General features: G+C 40.2%; 1 protein-coding gene across 10 annotated transcripts in view; it reads right to left on the bottom strand.

Annotated features, from left to right (window-relative positions):
• The window catches only part of RUFY3 (RUN and FYVE domain containing 3), an 84478-nt gene that overhangs the window by 33313 nt on the left and 30824 nt on the right, over window positions 1-20341 (bottom strand). For all 10 annotated transcript variants that reach the window (XR_003548474.1, XM_027769727.1, XM_014585729.2 and 7 more), the window contains 4 exons: window positions 9971-10144; window positions 9057-9174; window positions 7692-7793; window positions 541-664 (listed from right to left, as the gene is read on the bottom strand). Coding sequence is in view for 9 of the 10 variants with exons in the window: in XM_027769727.1 (XP_027625528.1) it covers window positions 541-664; window positions 7692-7793; window positions 9057-9174; window positions 9971-10144 (518 nt within the window). In the remaining variant the exon portion in view is untranslated. The remainder of the gene's footprint in view (window positions 1-540; window positions 665-7691; window positions 7794-9056; window positions 9175-9970; window positions 10145-20341) is intronic.

Raw genomic sequence — 20341 nt, 5'->3', positions numbered from 1 at the left:
CTGGCATAAAAATTAAAATATGTACACTATTAGTATAGTATAGTATTAGTGTAGTATCCAAATTAAAAAGAAAAAAGTATGTATTTTCAGCTAGAAAATGAAGCCAGAATTTGAACATAAGCTGCCTCAACCTCCAAGCTACCTGCTAGTCCCAAAAATCTATTAAAATGAAATGAAATCGGGTCAGTCCTGTGGTCAGCTAGAACCACATAGCCAATTGCAATGGTTCGAGTTCTGGACCTGGGAACTTGAGAATCATGCCAGGTTCATGTGTGTGTGCACCTAAACCCTAAAAGGAGGGAGAAATGGAGAAGAGAAGTATGACCACTCCCCTGGGGGTTATTTCCTCTTCTCTCTCTCTTTTTCTGGCAAATGCATACACTCTCTGGCAAAAAAAAAAAAAAAAAAGAAAGAAAGAAAGAAAAGAAAATGAAATTCTATTTATAACTCACAGAATTTTCCACATTTGGTTGGTACAGTCTAATCAATCCAAATACAATTCAGAGTGATACACTTGGTCACTGAGTACATTGACCATACCTGAGAGTCTAGATCTTCTCCTTTCATACAGAAGTTGGCATCAATAACATTCAAACCCACTAAGAGACCAGCAATTATGGCCCCTTCTTCTTCCATCATGAGGGCATTGGGTTCATAGAATTCACTGTAAGAGAAATTACAGAATTCTCTATCATAATAAAGCTCAAAAATGCAATAATGTAACCATGAGAAAAAGAGAAAATACTTGTGTCATGATCAAATATAGTCATTTATGATAATAGCAGAAAACAAAAGCTTTTATAAATAAATAATAAAAATTTTATTTATTATCTTTATTTTTTTGAGAAAGAGTTATTTATTTATTTATTTTTGGAAAGGTTTTTGCTGTATGGCATGTGCACTTGCCAGAAAGACAGACAGACAGAAAGAAAGAGGGAAATCACTCCCCAGGGGGATGGCCATGCCACAATCCCTTCTCTTCCATTCTCCTCTTGGGACCTTGGGTGCACACGCACACGTGCCCAGTGTGAGTTTAAGCCACCGGGTCCAGAACTCAAACTGTGGTCGACTACATGGGAGTCCAGCAATGTACCATTATGCCATCTGCTGGTCCCAAGAAAGATTTTTGCTATAGGATGCATGTGCTTGCTGGAGAGACACAGATAGAAAGCAAGAAATCACCCCTCCAGGGGGGATGGATATACTGCAATCCCTACTCCAGTCTCCTCTTGGGATTTTGGGCATGCACACACACATGCCAGTGTGAGTTTTAAGCTACTGGATCTGGGACTCGAACTGCAGTCGACTACATGGGGGTCCAGTGATGTAACCATTACACCACTTGCTAGTCCCTATCATTATTACTTTTTAATTTTACTATAGGGTATGTGCACTCACCAGAAAGAAAGAAAGAGACATAGCAATAGAGAAAGTAAGGCTCCAGAGAGAAAGTGAGAAAGTAAGCCACCAGGTCCGGGACTCAAACTGCTGTCGGCTGGCTATGTGGGAATCCAGTGCCGCAACTACCACACCACCTGCTGGCTCCCAAATTACTTAAATAATAGGTACATGGGCCAGCAATGGCATGGTGGTTGGGATGCTGGACTCACTTTCCCTCTTTCTCTGTATCTCTCTGGTCAAATTAAAAAATAATAATGATGAATAAAATAATTATTTAAAAAATAATTGATACATAAATCGACTCTTTGATAACAGTCTGGCTGAAAGAAATGTGATCAGAATGATACTGTGGTTGGAGTGAGAATTCAGATTTTTCTGGCATATTTGTGTTTGCTATGTAAAATTGAATGATTCTTCAATCTTTTAGGCATCTTACAAAGTTTTCTTTGGTGAGGCCAGCAAGTGACATGATGGTTACGGGGCTGGACTCTCACATGGTCAACCGTGGCTTTGAGTCCTGGACCTGGTGGCTTGAAAATCATGCCAGGCATGTGTGCGTGTGTGCCCAAAATCCCAGGAGGAGAGTGGAGAAGGGATTGCAGCTTGCCCTTCCCATTTTAGAAGTGATTTCTCACTTTCTTTCTTTCCCTGTCTTTTTTTTTTTTTTTTTTAGAGAGGTTTTTGCAATAGGGCGCGTGTGCTCACCAGACAGACAGAGGGAGACAGAGAGATAGAAAGTGAGAAATCACCCCCCAGGGGGGATGACCACGCTGCAATCCCTTCTCCTCCATTCTCCTCGCGGGATCTTGGGCACACACACACATGTGCCCGGCATGAGTTTTAAGCCTCCGGGTCCGGGACGCGAACTGCGGTTGAGTACATGGGAGTCCAGCAACATAGCCATTACGCTAACTGGTTGGTCCTCTCTCTGTCTTTGACAAGTGCATGTGCTCTATGGCAAAAGTCTTAAAAAAAAAAAAAAAGTATTTTTCTTTGGATGAGTTTTTAAAAAGTACCCTTTTTCTGATTTGCTTTTTGTGTTTCCATTCTATTTAATGCACTGAATAAACATTTTAAAAACGTGAACTGCTGGGAACAGCAGATGGCATAATGGTTACATTACTGGACTTGCACATAGTCGACTGTGGTTTGAGTCCCGGCCCTGGCAGCTCAAAATTCACATCATGTGAGTGTGCATTTGTGCCCAAAATCCCAAGAGAAGAATGGAGAATGGATTGTGGAGTGATTTCTTGCTTTTTGTCTCTATGTCTCCCCAGCAAGCGCACGTGCCCTATGGGCAAAAATCTCTGTCTAAAAAAATTTGTGAACTATTGAGTTATATATATCTGCTTTTTCATTAATTAGCAAAAGTTTCCTAATAGGCCACATGCATAATAGCTTAAAGGTGCTTTATGTTTATAGCCTCAATTTGTTTATTACATATCATATCCATTTTTTTTTTTTTTTAGGTTTTTGCTCTGGAGAGAGTATAGTCTTTGGAGACAGAGAGAGAGCGAGAGAGAGAGACTGAGAGGGAAAGCAAGAAATCATTCCCCTGGGGGATGGCCACGATCCCTTCTCCTCCGTTCTCTTGGGATTTGGGGCATGCATGTTCATGTGCCCAGTGTGATTTTCAAGCTGCCTGGTCTGGACCTCAACTGTGATTAGCCATATGAATCTAGTGCTTTAACCACTACACTACCTGCTGGCCCTACACATACTTTTTGTATCTGGCTACTTTTTTTTTTTTTGCAATGCTTTAATTGTGAGATTCATATTGTTGTATGTAGGTATAGTTCACGTGTTTTCACTGCTGGACAGTATTACAAAGTAGGAATATACCACAGTATATCCGTTCTATTTATTCATTTATTTATTAAAATTTATCTATTTCTTCCATGAGAGAGAGAAAGAGAGAAATGGAGAGATGACAGAGACTGAGGTAGAGAGACAGGCACCCATAACAGGGTCCTCATGCTGGGATCCATTCTCAGCTGGCTTGGCTTATACGTATGTGTATGCATGCCTAGTTTATAGAAGCAGGCCCTGGACATGAACCAGGGACCTTCACATGTGAGTCCAGTTGTGTTACTACTATGTCACTCTCTGGCTCTGTTCTATTTACTATTGTTGACATCTTGGTTGTTTTCTGTGTATGGAAGCTCTAGTGCTTGCTAGAACAGTACAGCACATATATATTCATGTTAGACATACCAAGGAGTGAAACTGCTATGTCACAGTAAGTGAAGCTGTGTGAAAAGAACTGTTCTGTTGGGACCAGCAGATGGCATGGTTACGTCGTTGGACTCCTGTGTAAAATTCAACATCAGGCGCATGTGCGCACATTGCCAAAATCTCGAGAGGAGAACAGAGAAGAAACTGTGGCATGGCCATCCCCCCTGGGGGTTGATTTCTTGCTTTCCATCTGTTTGTCTCTTTCTGTCTCTCCAGAAACTGCATGTGCCCTATGGCAAAAATCTCTCTTTAAAAAAAAGAACTTACCTGCCCAGTTCACAAGACTGGATCCATTTACTCTGGATCCAGCCCTGCTGGACAATGAATTCATTCTTCAGACCTCACTTTGAACTGTTATTTTGATCAAAGGCATTCTTCTACAGCCATCTATAGCTTCAACAGTTGACCCTATACCACCTCAAGGGTTTGATCCCTGGGAAGTTGAACTCTCCCTTTGTGAAAATAAACAAGTTCTCTTCAATGGCTCTTGTTTCTCTTTCTCCAGATTTAATTTTTTAAAATTTGCTATAGAGCGTGTGTACCTAGAGAGAGAGAGAGAGGGAGGCATAGAGAGCGCGAAAGTGAGAAGTCATCCCCCTAGTGGGGATGACCACACCACAATCTTTTCTCTTTCATTCTCCCTTTGGGACTTTGGGCACACATATACATGTGCTCAGCATGTTTTTCAGGCCATCAGGTCCAGGACTCAATTGTGCAAATAGCCATGTGGGATCCAGTCACTTTGATCCCCACACCACCTAGCTGGCTCTGATTTAATTTTTTTTTTTTTTGAGAGGTTTTCGCTATAGGGCGCGTGCGCTCGCCAGACAGACAGAGAGAGACATAGAGACAGAAAGCGAGAAATCACCCCCCAGGGGGGATGGTCACGCCGCAATCCCTTCTCCTCTCGGGATCTTGGGCACGCACGCACACGCGCCCGGCGTGAGATTTAAGCCACCGGGTCCGAGACGCGAACCGCGGTCGGCTACGTGGGAGTCCAGCGACATAGCCATTACGCTAACTGCTGGTTCCCTGATTTAATTTTTTAAAAATAAGAATTCAACATTTTTTAAAAGACTTATTTATTTAATTTTATTTGTTATATTATAATTATTATTGTTTTTTAAATTTGATCAGAGAGAGGGAGACAAGGAGAGTGAGAAAGCAAGCCTCCAGATCTGGGACTTGAACCCCAGTTAGCGATGTAGGAGTTCAGCCAGCTTAAGCACTATGGCACCTAGTTGGCTCTGATCTAATTTTCTTAGGCAAGAAAACAGTGATGGCATATGTACTGCCAGCAATATCAAAACAATGCTTCATTACGATCTACAGCACAATTTCTTGTAAAATCTAGTTTTTTTAAAATCCAGTCATATAAAAAAACTGTCACTTGTTTTTCCTCTTAAATTATTTCTCAGAGAGGGGCCAGCAGGTGGTGTGATGGTTAAAGGTGCCAGACTCCCACACGGTCGACTATAGTTCAAATCCTGGACCTGGCAACTTGCTTTCTTATTTTCTCCCCTCCCCTCACTTTATCCCCCTCTTGTCAAATTAAATAAATAAATAAAGTTAAATAAAATAAAATAAAAAATATTTCTCAGAGGTAACCTGTTATAGATGAATTTCCTTTGGTAAATTTAATGTCCTTTGGTAAATTAAAAATGTATTTAAATTTTAAATAAGGTATATATAAAAAAGTAAACAAATCCTATAATACAGCTAGATTAGTTCCATAAAGAATACACACTCACGTGACTAGCACCCAGATTAAGAAGTAGTATGTTACCAGAACCTCATAACCCACCTTTTGCCCTCTCCTGCTCCCTGATACTGTCCTACCCTAACCTGGCTAACAGTAGCCTCTTTCCTGATGATCAGGAAAGGTTCATTTTGTATATAAACGGAACAGTATATAATGTATTGTTCTGTGATTCATTTTCCTTGCTCAACTTACATGTGAGATCGATCCACATGGCTGTGTGTAGTTCCTATATGGTGTTTCATTGTATGAATATACTACAACTTAGTTACCCGCTGACTGGGGGTCTGTTATAAACATTTGGAGCAATTATGAATATCACAATACGTATGAACATTCCTGACTTTTGTGGACTATAACTGTATTTCTACTGGAAATACTAAGTAGCATTCCTAGATTATAAGGTATACTTATCATGGGCTCCAACAGATAGTGCCAATCTTCCTAATTTCTGGGCCAATAACTCTCCCATCTGCAGAACATTAAAGTTAGTTCATATCCTCACCACCCTTGGTCTCATCTGTCTTTTTTCACTTCATATTAGCCATTTTGGTGGATATAGAGCAGCATCACATTGTTGTTTTATTTGTATTTACATCACAGCTAGTGAAGTTGGGTATCTTTTTTTTTTTTTTTCTTCTTGCTATAGGGCACATGCGCTCACCAGAAAGACAGAGACAGACAGAAAGCGAGAAATCACCCCCCAGGGGGGATGGCCATGCTGCAATCCCTTCTCCTCTATTCTCCTCTTGGGATATTGGGCACGCACGCACATGTGTCCAATGTTGAGTTTAAGCCACGGGGTATGGGACTTGAACCACGGTTGACTACATGGGAGTCCAGCAACATAGCCATTACACCACTGCTGGTTCCCTTGGGTATCTTTTTATACATTTACTAGCCATTTTGATTTCTTCTTTTGTGAAATACCTGTTCAAATATTTTACCCATTTTTATATTTGTCTATATTTATCTTACTGGAATGGAGTTCTTTCTTTTTCTTCTTAGATTTCTTTCTTTCATCAGTGAGAGACACAGAAAGGGAGAGAGAGAGAGACAGAGTCAGCACTCCCAACAGGGTGTTTAAATTAAAATTTACTCTCACCTGGCCTTGGATCACAGTCATGCATGTAGCCAGTGTACTCAGTGAGGTCTCTGTTGCAAATCAGAAAACTTACAATGTAGGTGTAGCTTGCAGATATCGCATTTTGCTGCTGGACCACCACCTAGCCCTTGAAGTTATTCACATACTTGGAATATGTATCTTTTTTTGAAGAACTATCACCTTTATTCTCTCTGAGTTGCCTTTCACTCTTTTTTTTTTTTAGATATTTTTTGCTATAGGGCACATGCACTTTCTGGAGAGACAGAGAGACAGAAAGCGAGAAATCACTTCCTGGGGAGTAGCCATGCCACAGTCCCTTCTCCATTCTCCTCTTGGGATTTTGGGCATGCACGCAAACATGCCTGGTGAGTTTTTCAAGCTGCTGGGTCTGGGACTGGAATTGTTAATGGCTGTATGGGATCTAGCTCTCTACTTATAATGTTTAACTACTTCTCTACCAACCAGCCCAAGTATCTTTTGATGAACAGAAGTTTTTTATTTTTTTAGAGGTTTTTGTCTTAGGCAGCATGCACTTGACAGAGAGAGACAGATTTGGTGAGAGGGAAAGTAAGAAATCACCCCGGGGTTATGGCCATGCTGCAATCCTTTCTCCTCCTGGGATCTTGGGCATGTATGCACACACTCCAGGTGTGGGACTCAGACCACGATTGGCCTTGTGGGAATCCAGCGACATAACTGCTATGCCATCTGCTGGTCCCAGAAGTTCTTTGTTTTGATGTGAATTAATTTATCTATTTTTTTCTTTAGAGATAGCACTTTTGCATCCTGTTTAAGAAATTTTTGCTTGCCTTATGTTTTCTTCTAAACATTTTGTTGTTTTATCTTTCCCACTTATATCTACAACCATCTGGAAATTTATTTGTGCTATATTTGAATTTAATGCTACGTGTCAACTTACTTTCTTCTTGAACCTGGGCACATGCTAAAGTGTTAAAAGCTTTCCTTGTTTTCGGCAAGTGTTAAGTTTTGACCTGACCTAACACATTGACAGACAAAACACATATAATATAAAATATTCATTTGGGTGTGAGTTGCGGGAGAAATTATTAATGAACTTGTCGTGAATCAATTGTTTCTAACCTACATAAATGTGAAATTTATATAGTTCAATTTTATATAATGTAGAACATAGCAAGGAAAGAAGAAAGTTCAAAAAAAAGGTATTCATACCTGAGAAGTTCCTTCTTATTGATCAAAGCTTTCATGTATTCTGAAAGTTTCTTTTGCATTAATGCCAAACGTAGCCAGGCTCTTCCTCTGCCTACTGGAGTCCTACAAAGACACAAAAACCAAACAACTGAATATCAGTAATAGAGGTAGGACTACAAAGGAACAGAGTCACTTGTTCTTGCTAAAGGTTTTCCAGGGTAACATGCACTCTTAGGTGGTTCTCACGACCTTTCATACCACATTCCTATGTAAGGAATTCTGTGTGTGCTACTGAGCATAAGTGCTCTTGAAACAAATTAATTACTAAATGTGGCTACAATTTGAAGATAAGAGCTCTAGAAGGCCCAACTGAAAATATTTTATCAGACTGGTATTGGTAAATCCTCAGAAATTTAGTGTGGATTATAGAAGTACCCCCAACACTAATAACGACACAGGCAAATTAATTTAGGCCTCTAATTAAAATTAAACCCATCTCATTTGGAAAGGTGACCACTGCTCTCATTGAAGTTGTAAGGCAGACTTATGGGTGCCAGTTCCCAAGGTTCGCTTACCAACTGTTCCAATCCCGGATCTCAAACCCTATCACATTCTTTTTCCTAAATCAAGCCTGGCAGGTTGCCTCCCTACATTGAGTTTCTAGAAGCTCACTAAGTGATTCTCAAAAGTGCTTTAAAAAACAAGTAAATGTCTGATATTTCAATATGACGACAAGCCCAGAGATGAATAATTATCTCCCATGGCATACTGTTAATAGTCTACATACCAGTTCTCTTATAATGTGCTATACAGACAACATTATACACTTTGGATTGTTTAAAAATAAATTATTATGAACATTATCTTTAGTTTCACTTTTTTTTTTTTTTTTTTAAATGTTTTTGCTGTAAAGCACATAGGCTTGCTGGGGAGAAACAGAGAAAGAGAGACAGGGAAAGTGAGAAGTCACCTGCAGTGGGAATGACCACATCACAATTCCTTCTCCTCCATTCTCCTCCTGGGATTTTGGGCACCCATGCACACCCCCCTGGCGTGATTTTCTTTTTCTTTTAGATTTTTTTTTTTAATTGCTATAGGGCATGTGTGCTTGTTGCAGAGAGAGGAAAAATGAGAAATCACCCCTTTAAGGGGGATGGTCAGGCTGCAATCCCTTCTCCTCCATTTTCCTCTTGGGATTTTGGGCATGTTTGTACACACACCTGGTGTGATTTTCAAACTGTCAGGTCCAAAAGTTGAACCAAGGGTGGCCATGTGGGAATCCAGCACCTTAACCATCATGTCACTTGTTGACCCTAGTCTTCCTCTTTAAGGAGACAGTTAATAAGAATGATATTCCTGTGAAACAGATTTCAACATTGCACTTACTTAAGTCCTGGAAGATCTTTGACACTTGCTGTTATCTCTGCAGCTTCTGGAACAAGCTTTTCTACCAGTTCTAGAGGACCCCAGAAGGATTTATTTTGTCCAAGAAAAGTTTTTTTAGCTAAGGAAATAAAAACAAAGAAATATTTTAATACTTCTTACCACATAAACACATCCTCGACACACACACACACACACACACACATACACACACACAACACACAACACGTCCATCTATGTCCTTTTCAGAAAACAAATCTCAGATTATTGAACAGCTGAAAAATTACTCTTGTTTCAGAACAGATAATAGTGGGTTCTTGAGAAAGTCATGATGTATTTTTCCATGTTTTTCTATGCAGAATGCACCATGATTTTCCTGATGACCCAATATTTTGTGCAAATAAAAAATCCTTTACTCCCTAAGACTCAGTCCTTCTTTCAGGAAGAATTTGTGGCTTAGTACTATAAATCTAATAAACAACAATATAGTACTTCAAACTATGTGTACTAGTGAAGAAAACCAATGGACAAGAATATGTCATCCAGAAACAGGCTATGGAATACTGGGAAGGCAAGATGGAAAGAAACAAAGGCAAACAAGACTAATCCTGTCCTGGAAAGCTTTCATTTAATGGGAAGAGCACTGACACAGAGCCAGGAGACCTGAGCACCTACTTGGCCCCAACTCAACATGTGACCTTGGGCAAGACAAGTCAGAATCTACTTGAGATAGGCCTATTTCCACCTGTCAAACAGAACTGCTGTATTATATCTGGTTACTTACAATGGCCCTTCCAGCTTTAATGTGTAATGATGTGTATTTTTTTTAAGCGCTGTAAGTCATTAAGCCAATCATAACCTTATTCCTATACAGGAAACAGCTGCATGCGTATTTGCATTCTGAGGTCCTGGCCTACCTTTCAAACCATGTTTCAGACAGTGCTCCATCACCACGAAGAATTGCTGGAGAGGTGCGTAGTCCGAGTCGAGAGTCCTCCCCAAGTTCAGAGCTGATTCAATCAAGCCCTTGATACTCAGTTTGGCCATATTCATCAGGTTCATGCGTTCATTAGCCATGAGATAATTAGGATCTATAGCCACACAGAGAAAGAACAAAGCCTGGTTAGTGGAAAGAGCACATTTTAAAAATTCGGTATAATTTTCTGTATTGACATTCCCACTGATGGGGGAAAAGCAGTGGGGGTGAGACTGCTGGTGACTTGTCCAGAATCAAGGAAGTGACATACAATATGCTATTAGTTGTATTCCTTTCTGACACATACGTGCTGTGGGGAAAAAAAATGCCAATTTCTCAAGAATATCCTTGATGAAGCAGTAAATAATACTTATCTGTTCAGATCTCAAGACTTGAATATAGTCTTTTATTTCCCCCAAATTAAAAAAGCAATGAAAATTATAGCATGTGAATGTGCAAACAAGAGAGAGAAGGGAGGGGGGGAGAGAGAGAGAGAGAGAGAGAGGGAGGGAGGGAGAGAGAGAGAGAGAGATAAAGGGGAGAAAGAAAGGGGAACCCTCAACACGGTCTTGCCATGCAGTGATCCTCTTTCCCCAGCCCTCTAGCTACTCAGATCCTGGCTCTCTTTGCATATACCCAGCTGTGGTGGCACAGATGGTAGGATAGCACTTTGTGATACTGGAGTCATGTGGAAAGCCCAGAGTCTGGATCCCAGGTTGACGTGAACACACAAGGCATGCCTGTGATCCTGGCTGACTGAAGGTGGGGAGTGGGGATAGGGAGGAAAATCGTGGCATGCTAAGATCCTATTAAAGGTACTTTTCTCTTTCTCAAAATAAATAAGCTTAAAAAAACTAAAAATAACCTAGAGCATTAAGAAATATATTTCATCACTTTTTTTGGGGGGGTGGGGGGTGGGTAGAGGTTTTTGCTATAGGGCACGTGCGCTTACCAGAAAGACAAAGAGAGACAGAAAGCGAAAAATCAGCCCCTGGGGAGATGGCCACACAGCAATCCATTCTCCTCCGTTTTCCTCTTGGGATCTTGGGCACGCACGTACACGCGCCCAGTGTGAGTTTAAACAACTGGATCCGGGACTTGAACCATGGTCAGCTACATGGCAGTCCAGCAACATAGCCATTACTCCAACTGCTGGTCCCTACTTCACTTCTTCTTAAGACTAAAAAATATTACTTCTGGGGCCTGCAGGTGGCATAGTGGTTAAGGTGCTGGACCCCCATATGACCAACTGCGGTTTGAATACTGGACCTGGTGGCTTGAAACTCATACTAGGTACATGTGCATGCATCCCCAAGAGCTTGAGAGGAGAGTGGAGGAGGAGGGATTGCAGTGTAGCCATCCTACCCCTCACCGGGTGTGTGTGTGTGTGTGTGTGTGTGTGAGATTTCTCATTTTCTGTCTCTGTCTCTCTCTGTCTCCCCGGTGAGTGCATGTGCTCCATAGCACAAATATCTCTGAAAAAAATTATCTTCTATAATACAATACAATAAAATAGTGTAATGTTTTTATTTATATTTCCTTTCACAACTAAAGGAGTGAAATCAAATGACCAAACTCTAAACCAATCTTCTTCACTACAGTTAAGGACTTAGAGATTTACAGTTAGAACTCCCAAAATCCTGGTTTGTTATAATGTTCTCTGAGGTAATATTTTTAGGTAAACATTTTATATGAAAGTCAAAATTGGTATATATAACCATAATTCTTTCTTGAACACTAACGTCTGCTCTGGGCCATGCCTCAAATGTGGTTTTTGTTCATGGTAGGCCAACATGGCAAGGATGGAGTAAGCTCACAGGGGACAATGAAATACATGAAAAACCATTCCCTGAGAAAACAACTTTATCAGATACTAACTTTTTAAAAAACTGGATTTTTTTTTTTTTAGGTTTTGAGTACAGGACACATATACTCACTGGGGAGAAACAGAGAGAGGGAAAGTGGAAAAATCTCTTCCCGTGGGGGATGGCCATACCGCAACCCGTTCTCCATTCTCCTCTCTAGATTTTGGGCAGGTACACATATGTATCTGGTATGATTTTCAAGGTACTAGGTCTGGAACTTGAACTGTGGTTGGCTATATGGAAATCCAGTGCTTTAACCGCCATGACACCTGCTGACCCAACAGATATTAATTTTTAACATTATTATGAACATTGATGTGCAAGCTAGTGTTTCTGACCTTCAATAACTACTGGAAGAAAAGCAAATGGTGGGCATGTGTGCGTGTGAACATTTGTGGCGTGTAGGGGCTCTCAACTTAATGCCTCCCTGTAGGTGGCGTGAGGCCATGGTTAGGCTGGGTGATTGCCTACCCATAGAATCTCATTCACTCAGCCTCAAGCCTATAGATGATCAATGTCACAAGCCTTGTGGCCATCCCCCTGTGGGGTGATTTATTGCTTTCTGTCTCTCTGTCTCTCTCTCTCTCTTTTTTTTTTCTGGTGAGCACATGAGCCCTATAGCAAAAGCTCTCCAAGAATAAATAAATAAATAAAAAACCATTATGCTTTGAGATGTTTTTCCAGAAGTGGTGAAGGATTTATACCAAGCTGTCTACATGGTCTCATCTCTCTCTCTCTTTTTAGATTTATTTATTTATTTAATTCCATTTGTTACTATTATTTTTTTCTTTTATTTCGGAGAGGTTTTTTTATTGCTATAGGGCACGTGCGCTTGCCAGAGAGACAAAGAGAGACAGAGAGACAAAAAGTGAGAAATCACCCCTCAGGGGGGATGGCCATGCCGCAATCCCTTCTCCTCCATTCTCCTTTCGGGATCTTGGGCACGCACGCACACGCGCCCGGTATGAGTTTAAGTCACTGGATCTGGGACTCGAACCGCGGTTGACTACATGGGAGTCCAGCGACATAGGCATTACATTAACTGCTGGTCCCTGTTATTATTATTTTTTAAAAATTTGATGAGAGAGAGAAAGGGAAAGTGAGAATGCAAGTCACTAGGTCCAGGACTCGAACCATGGTTGGCCATTTGGGAAACCAGCGCCTTTATCCACTATGCCACCTGCCAGCCCCCTGGTCTTATCTCTTTCTAATCAGTAGCAGGAAGGTCCAAAACATCTGCTTGGGGTGTCATGGACTACAGAGAAATTAAGAAGTACTTATTGGAATTAAATTCCTAGAACCTTGGATTCCATTAGTAAAGTGCTATAAGCTGTCTGAGCTAACCTGAATTAAATATAAACAGCACACCCATTCTTTAGAAAATACTATTCTTGATCTTGGCACTACTGACATTTTGAATTAGATAATACTTTTTTTGTGAAAGGTGGAGAGGATCCTGTTAATTAAGTTTAACATCATTCCAGGCCTTTCCCACTAGATGTCAGTAGCACCCTCCAGTTATGACAACCAAAAAAATGTTCAAATGTTCCCTGGGAGACAAAATCAGACCCCCTCTCTGTTGCGAATTACTACTCTAAACAAATGAAAGTCAAATAAAAATCAGGGTAACTTAACTATCAGATATAAGAGCTCAAAAGAATTTACTGCTCATGGTTTTTTAACAAAAGTTAGAATGATTATTACTTAATACTTATTATTAACAACTTCGCGTTGAACAGGGTACAAGAGTGTGGTCATTATGACTTTCTTTTTTTAGTTTTCGTTATTAGTGAGTGTGCTCCCTGGAAAGACAGCGAGAGGGAAAGTGAGAAATTATCCCTCAGATGGCCACACCACAATCCCTTGTCTTCTGTTCTCCCTTTACATACATGTGCACCACATGTTTTTTAAGCCACTGGACCTAAGACTTGAACCATGCAGCCAGCCATGTGGAATTTGGCTGCCTTAACTTCCATGCCACCTGCTGGCCCCATTACAAATCATTTTAATTGCGTTTTCTGCTTTGTATAAATTAAAAGACTAAAAATAATCAAGTCCTAAAGTAAACCACTGGACGTACTTAAAAAATAAACTTTCTATTTTGTAATGTTGATTACTATGAATGAATACTAAGTCATTAACTTGATTTGTCATTAAATTTTTTTATTTAATAATTTTTCACTTATCTTAATTACATTCAAGTGAAAAATGATTTTGTGGAACTAACCTATGCTGTTAAAAAGGCTAGCAAAGGCCAGTTCTGTGGCCCGGTGACTAATTAAGGCAGCGGGGTCCCACAAGGCTGACCATGTGGTTCAAATCCTAGAGGAGGTGGCTTAAAAAACATGGTAGGCATACGTCTATGCCCAAAATTCCAACAGGAGGGAGAGATGGGGAAGAAAGGATGAAGGCCTGACCACTCCCTATTGTTGGGAAAGCCTTCCCCTTTCTCTCTCTCTATCCAAAAAGTAAAAATAAAAACAACCCTGCAATGACTAGAGATGAGAATATGAAAGAACTTCTATGGAACAAGAAAAAGTAAAAGCTTATTTATTGATGTAAGTGTTTGGTTGTTTGAGTACTGAGTGTGTGGAAATTCGGTGTGCTAAATATTTACTTTATGTGATCTTCCCTCTGTATGTTACACTTTTAACTATAAAAAGTAAAATAAAAGATTTTGTTACATTTGTAGACCAGGAAGTGATTTTAAAAAACCCATATAACATAAACAATGTTGTAGTCATATTTCCTATGAGATAATTAAAATTTTACAATGCTAATATTTAACACTAGTATTCTAATACTAAACCTCTAAACTTGCATTCATTCATTTTTTCAACATGTATTTAACATATACTGTGCATTAGATACTCTGATCCCAGGACTACATAATTAAAGGAGCTAGTACGTGCCATCAAAGTGTTCACTATTTATCAAACTTCGGTAATACAGACTTTTAGAGAACAGCACACGGCAGAGTACAGACAATACGTGAAATTTTAGGATGAACATGACCCTTTGCAAAAGATCGATTTTATCACAGGAAAATAATTCAAAATGTTTGTTTGCTTGCTTGCTTGTTTTTATGATTTTTGCCACAGAGCACACACATTCGCTGGAGAGAGATGGAGACACAGAGAAGAAAGTGAAAAACCACCTTCCCCACCGGAGGGATGGCCATGCTGCAATCCCTTCTTCTCCATTCTCTTTCCAGGATTCTGGGCGTGCTACACACACGTGCCCAGTGTGTTTTTCAAGTGGCCAGATCTAGGACTCAGACTGTGGAGCCAGCCACATGGGATCCAGCACCTTATCCACCATGCTACCTGCTAGCCCAATTTAAAATGTTTAATATTAAACTAAACATGCCTATTCTATGGAATCAAATGTGAATTTTCTATATTTTACAGGCTAATATAGTAGATGTGACATTAATTTAGGATTTCAGGCAGGCTGTCAGTCTAATCTAGTTTCCTCTGTCATTGGGTGAACTTCGGTGGCGAGGCCCGAGAAGCACTGCAAATACACTGCAGTAAGAACGTTAAACAAAGGTACACGCAGGGTCCTGTGGGAACATGCATAGAGGAAAGGCATCTGACTTGGGCTCTACTTTTTCCTTTCAGATTTAAAGGGCAAATATGTGCCTATAAGTTCTCGTTGGATGAGACTTTTTAATTCAATCTTAAAGGATAAAAATAAATTAATTGGTAAGGAAGGGATAGGAGTAGGACTCTGAAGGGAAAATGATGAAAGGAACAGTCTGGATAAACGCACATTTGTATGGAAGAACATGGCATACTTAGAAAAATAAAACTGCAAGATGCCAGGAGCTTATGATGCACATTCAGAAGTGTGGAGAGATGAGACTGAAGGCAGGCAAAGGACAGATCGTGCAGGACTCTAATGTCTAAGAAGGATGGATTTTACCTTAAAGTAGGTGAAGGTTTTACCAAGAGGGGTGATGCCACAGATGTAAATCTGAGAGAAGCCTTTCCGGCATCCTTGTGGAGGATGGATCTCAAGTGTGCACGCACTCAAAGCTGAGAGCAAGCAAAAGCCTACCGCCAGCTGAGGAGAGAAATGAGGGATGGAACTAGTGCAGGTGGTGCTGTGTGGAGAAGAGGGGCGTCAGCCTTCAGAGACATCCTGGGGTACAACACAAGATTTCAGGCCTTGACCACCTGGACGTGAGGGAAGAGGGAGATCTAAGAGAACTGAGAGTGACTTCCTCATTTCTATTTTTGGTGATTTGATGGATGACGGCACACATTACCTTGGTGAAGAATACAGCAGGAGCAGTGGGCTGAAGAAATCACGCACGAGTGACAAAAATTACACTAATATACTATGCTGATTGGGTTGTAAGTCAAAGTTGTATCAAGAGGATGAGATTAGTATATTTCTTCAAGACTGCTTTCATGGGAGGACACTTTAATCACTTTTACAGAGTCATGTGGCTCATTTACTTCATAGTGATGACAAAAGGGAGCCCAAAGTCACGTAGCTAAAAGAGATGGTGAGTCACACTCTTCTGAAAACCAATCATCTGACCAAGACCCCATTTTATATTTTTATGGTGAATGACTAATGCTCATACAGCAAGATCTTGAACTGTTTTATGAGTAACTGAAGGAAAAGATTTTTTTTTGAGGGGTTTTTGCTACAGGGCATGTGTGCTCGCCAGAAAGACAGAGAGAGACAGAGAGACAGAAAGCAAGAAATCCCCCCCCCCCCCGCCACCTGGGAAGGATGGCCACACCGCAATCCCTTCTCTTCCATTCTCCTCTCAGGATCTTGGGCACTCACACACATGTGCCCAGCGTGAGTTTAAGCCACCAGGTCCAGTACTTGAACTGCGGTTGACTATACGGGAGTCCAGCGACATAGCCATTACACTAACTGCTGGTCCCAGTAAGGTATATTTAACATTAGTATGGCTAGTATGAAGTGTGTTTTGTTACAGCCAATCCTTGGTAAAACGGCAGTAATTTATTATTTTAAAAAGAATTGCTTATTTAATTTAATTTATTATTATTTTAAAGTTTGCTATAGGGCATTTGTGCTCAGAGAGAAAAAGAGAGAAAACGAAAAAGCTAGCTACCAAGTCCAGAACTTGAACCACAGGCAGCAGGGTGGGAGTTCAGTGCCTTAACCACCACACCACCTACTGGTCCCACAGCGATTTATATACAGCACAACAGGGCCAACCAGGTGACATGGTAGATACAGAAGCTGGATCCCACATGGTTGTGTGTGTGGTTTGAGTCCTGGACTTGGAGACTTGTAAAATACTCTGGGTGTGTGTGCGTGCATGTGTGTGATGTGCCCAAAATCCTGAGAGGAGAATGGAGCAGAAGAGATTGCAGCATATCCATCTCCCTGAGGGGTGGTGGGTGTGATTTCTCACTTTCCCTCTCTTTCTTTCTCTCTCTAGCAAGTACATGCACCCTACAGCAAAAACAAAAATAAAAAAAGGAAAAACCTAAAAATATATAGCTATATACACTAAAAATATATGTATCTCTACATATCACAATAATAACTCCTCTTCAGATTTTTCTGATTATTTCACAGATGAAAGCCTTTTATCTTCTGTAAGAAACAACATAGTTGCCATACAGAAACTTTTCAATGATACCAAAGACCTTTACTGTAAGATTAAAAAATAAGTATTTTTAAAAAAATAACCAAAAGATATAGAAAGGAAATCTCACTCTATGTTGAAAAATGGCTGAAGATCAATAATCCCTAAATTAATTTATTTTTAACTTTTGCTGTAATAGTTTTAGGAGTGTAAGTGGTACTTATACCATGGCAGAGTAGTAACAAGAGAAGCCAGACCCCACATGGTAACTTTGTATTCATGCCCTGGTCAGTCTGAAACAGGCTGGGCATGTTTAGGAGTGACTAGGATCCAACAGGCTGGGTGACTGGAGGAAGGGGACTGATGCCTGAACAGATTCTGTGGAGTGCACTTGTCCGTGTGTGTGTGTGTGTGTGTGTCTCATGTGTGTATGCATGTGCTCTATTATGAATAAAGAAAAAAATATATAATTCAAAGATAAAGTGAGTTGTCCTTGATTATGATAGAAATTACTAGAAGAATTACTAAAAGGACCTTGTAATAAAATATGTTTAACCAGTCTGCTGATATTTTTTATGAGAAACTCAGGAGCTTTTACTCAATCCTCATTTACTAAAAATAATCAGTAAAGTGTTAGGACTCTTAAATGATCTATATCCATATTTACCTTGTTTCCTAATGCCATTTTGGATAGCATATGTACTTCTACCTGATTGTAATAAAGAGGAAATTTACTTAACACTTTCTCTGCAATGAAATCTGTTAAAGAAGTGGGCAAGAAAATAGAATCACATATTTACCCTCACTGCTACCTCTTCCTGGTAATAGTATAATCAAAAATGAGCTTTGCTGAAATTAAGCCTTACTATTGGTAAGATTCTATCTACCCACTACTCTTCGTTTGTTATATTAGTCATCTGTTTTTGCTAATTCACTTATTATATGACTCCAAAGAGGCCTCACCTCTTTGAGGCCTCCATTTCCTTATCAGTAAAATGAGGGGTTTGGACTTAGTAATTCCTTGGAGATAACACACACTCATATCAAACCACATAGTTATCACAGACACTGTCATAGATAGTATGCCACCACGACACTGATTCTCAAGGGAGGGGAGCACATTAATATCCCTGGAATGGGGAGAAATAACATGCCCAGTTTGGAAAACCCCACAAGTAACTTGAATGCCAAATGAACTAGAGTTGCTATTCTACATGTGGTCCTGGAACATCAGCATTGGTATAACCTGGAAATCCTAAAAATTAAAAAAAAAGAAAAGTCTGATACAGTACATGCATGAGAGAGAGAAATACTTTCCATGGGGCTTAGTTATGCTGTGATCCCCTTCCTCTTGTTCTCCAGCCTGCCAGGATCCTGGACACCTGGCTAGGCATGTATTCTAGCTAACCAGAGTGGGGAGTTGAACCACGGTCAACATGTGGCTTCCAGCTCCACAGGTCAGTATGCTGCCAGCTGTGCCACAGAGGCATGACAGTGAAAAGTTATTGGAAATGGAAAACCTGAGGTCCCACTATTACTAGTGAATCAGGTTGAACACTTTGACAAAATTCCCCCAGGCAACCTGCATATGGATTAAAATTTCAGAAGCACTGACCTAGAGGACCCTCCTAGCTCTAGGAATAATTCTATAATTTCACAGCAGACTTCATCAAGGGCAACTAACAAAATATATCTATTGGAGCCAGCAGGTGGTGCAGTGGTTACATAACTGAACTCCCATATGGCGGACCATGGATCGAGAACTGGACCCGGTGACTTAAAAATCATGCCTGGCGTGTGTGGGTGCATGCCCAAGATCCTGGGAGGAGAATGGAGAAGGGATTGTAGCATGGCCAACCACCCCAGGGGGGTGATTTCTCACTTTCCCTCCCAATCACTCTGTCTCTCTCTCTCTCTGGTGAGTGCAAGCACCCTAACACAAAACCACTTAAAAAAAAATACATCTATCAGTGGAAAGCTCCAGGAGGAAGAGAATAATAAAGATTAATGCAGAAATAAATTAAAGAAAAACTAAGGAAAAAAAACACTGATTGAATTAACAAAAACTCAAAACTGGTTTTCTGACAAGTAGTTAGACTGACCAGGAATGAAAGAGGAGATATTAGTATTGACTTTAGAGAAAAGGATTTCCTTGAGAACAAAAAAATCAAAGACATAAGAAAACTACCAGTTAATATTCCTTATGAATACAGATGCAAACTAACACTAGCAACATATTAACTGAATTATGGGCTGGTCTGTGGTCCAGGCAGCCAAAGCCCACAGGGTTGACCACAAGGTTTGAGTTGTCGCTGGCTGGAAGAACAGGTCGGGTGTGTGTGCAAGCATGTTCATGTTCCTTGGAGGTGTTTTTTCTTTTGCCCTCTTTCTCTGTCTCTCTCTTATGAGCACTCATGCCCTATGGCAATAAAAAAAATAATAAAACATAATTAAGTGGCATTTATCTGAGAATCTAAGATTGGTCAAAACAAAACAAAACAAAACAAACAAAAAATAAGATTGGTCAAAACAAAGCAAAACAAAACAAAACAAACAAAAAAACAAAATCACTGCAATACACCAAAATAATAGAATAGAATAAAGGACAGACACCACATGATCATCTCAGCCAAAGCAGACAAAGCATCTGACAAACTAGGTACAGAAGGAAACTTCTTCAACCTGATAAAGGGCATCTGTGAAAAACACACAGTTCACATAATAATGAATGGTAAAAAACTAAAGGTTCTCAAAAGATGAGAAAGATACCCACTCTCAGTTCTATTTATTTATGCTATAGGGTGTTCGTGGTCACTGAGACAGACAGAGACAAAGAGAGAGAGGAAAAGTGGGAAATCATCCT

The sequence above is a fragment of the Tupaia chinensis genome, unplaced genomic scaffold (genome assembly GCF_000334495.1).
Source record: "Tupaia chinensis unplaced genomic scaffold, TupChi_1.0 Scaffold000086_1, whole genome shotgun sequence".
Taxonomy (NCBI): Eukaryota; Metazoa; Chordata; class Mammalia; order Scandentia; family Tupaiidae; genus Tupaia; species Tupaia belangeri.
Note: the sequence above shows the minus strand (reverse complement) of the source record. Positions and strands in the feature narration are given on the sequence as shown.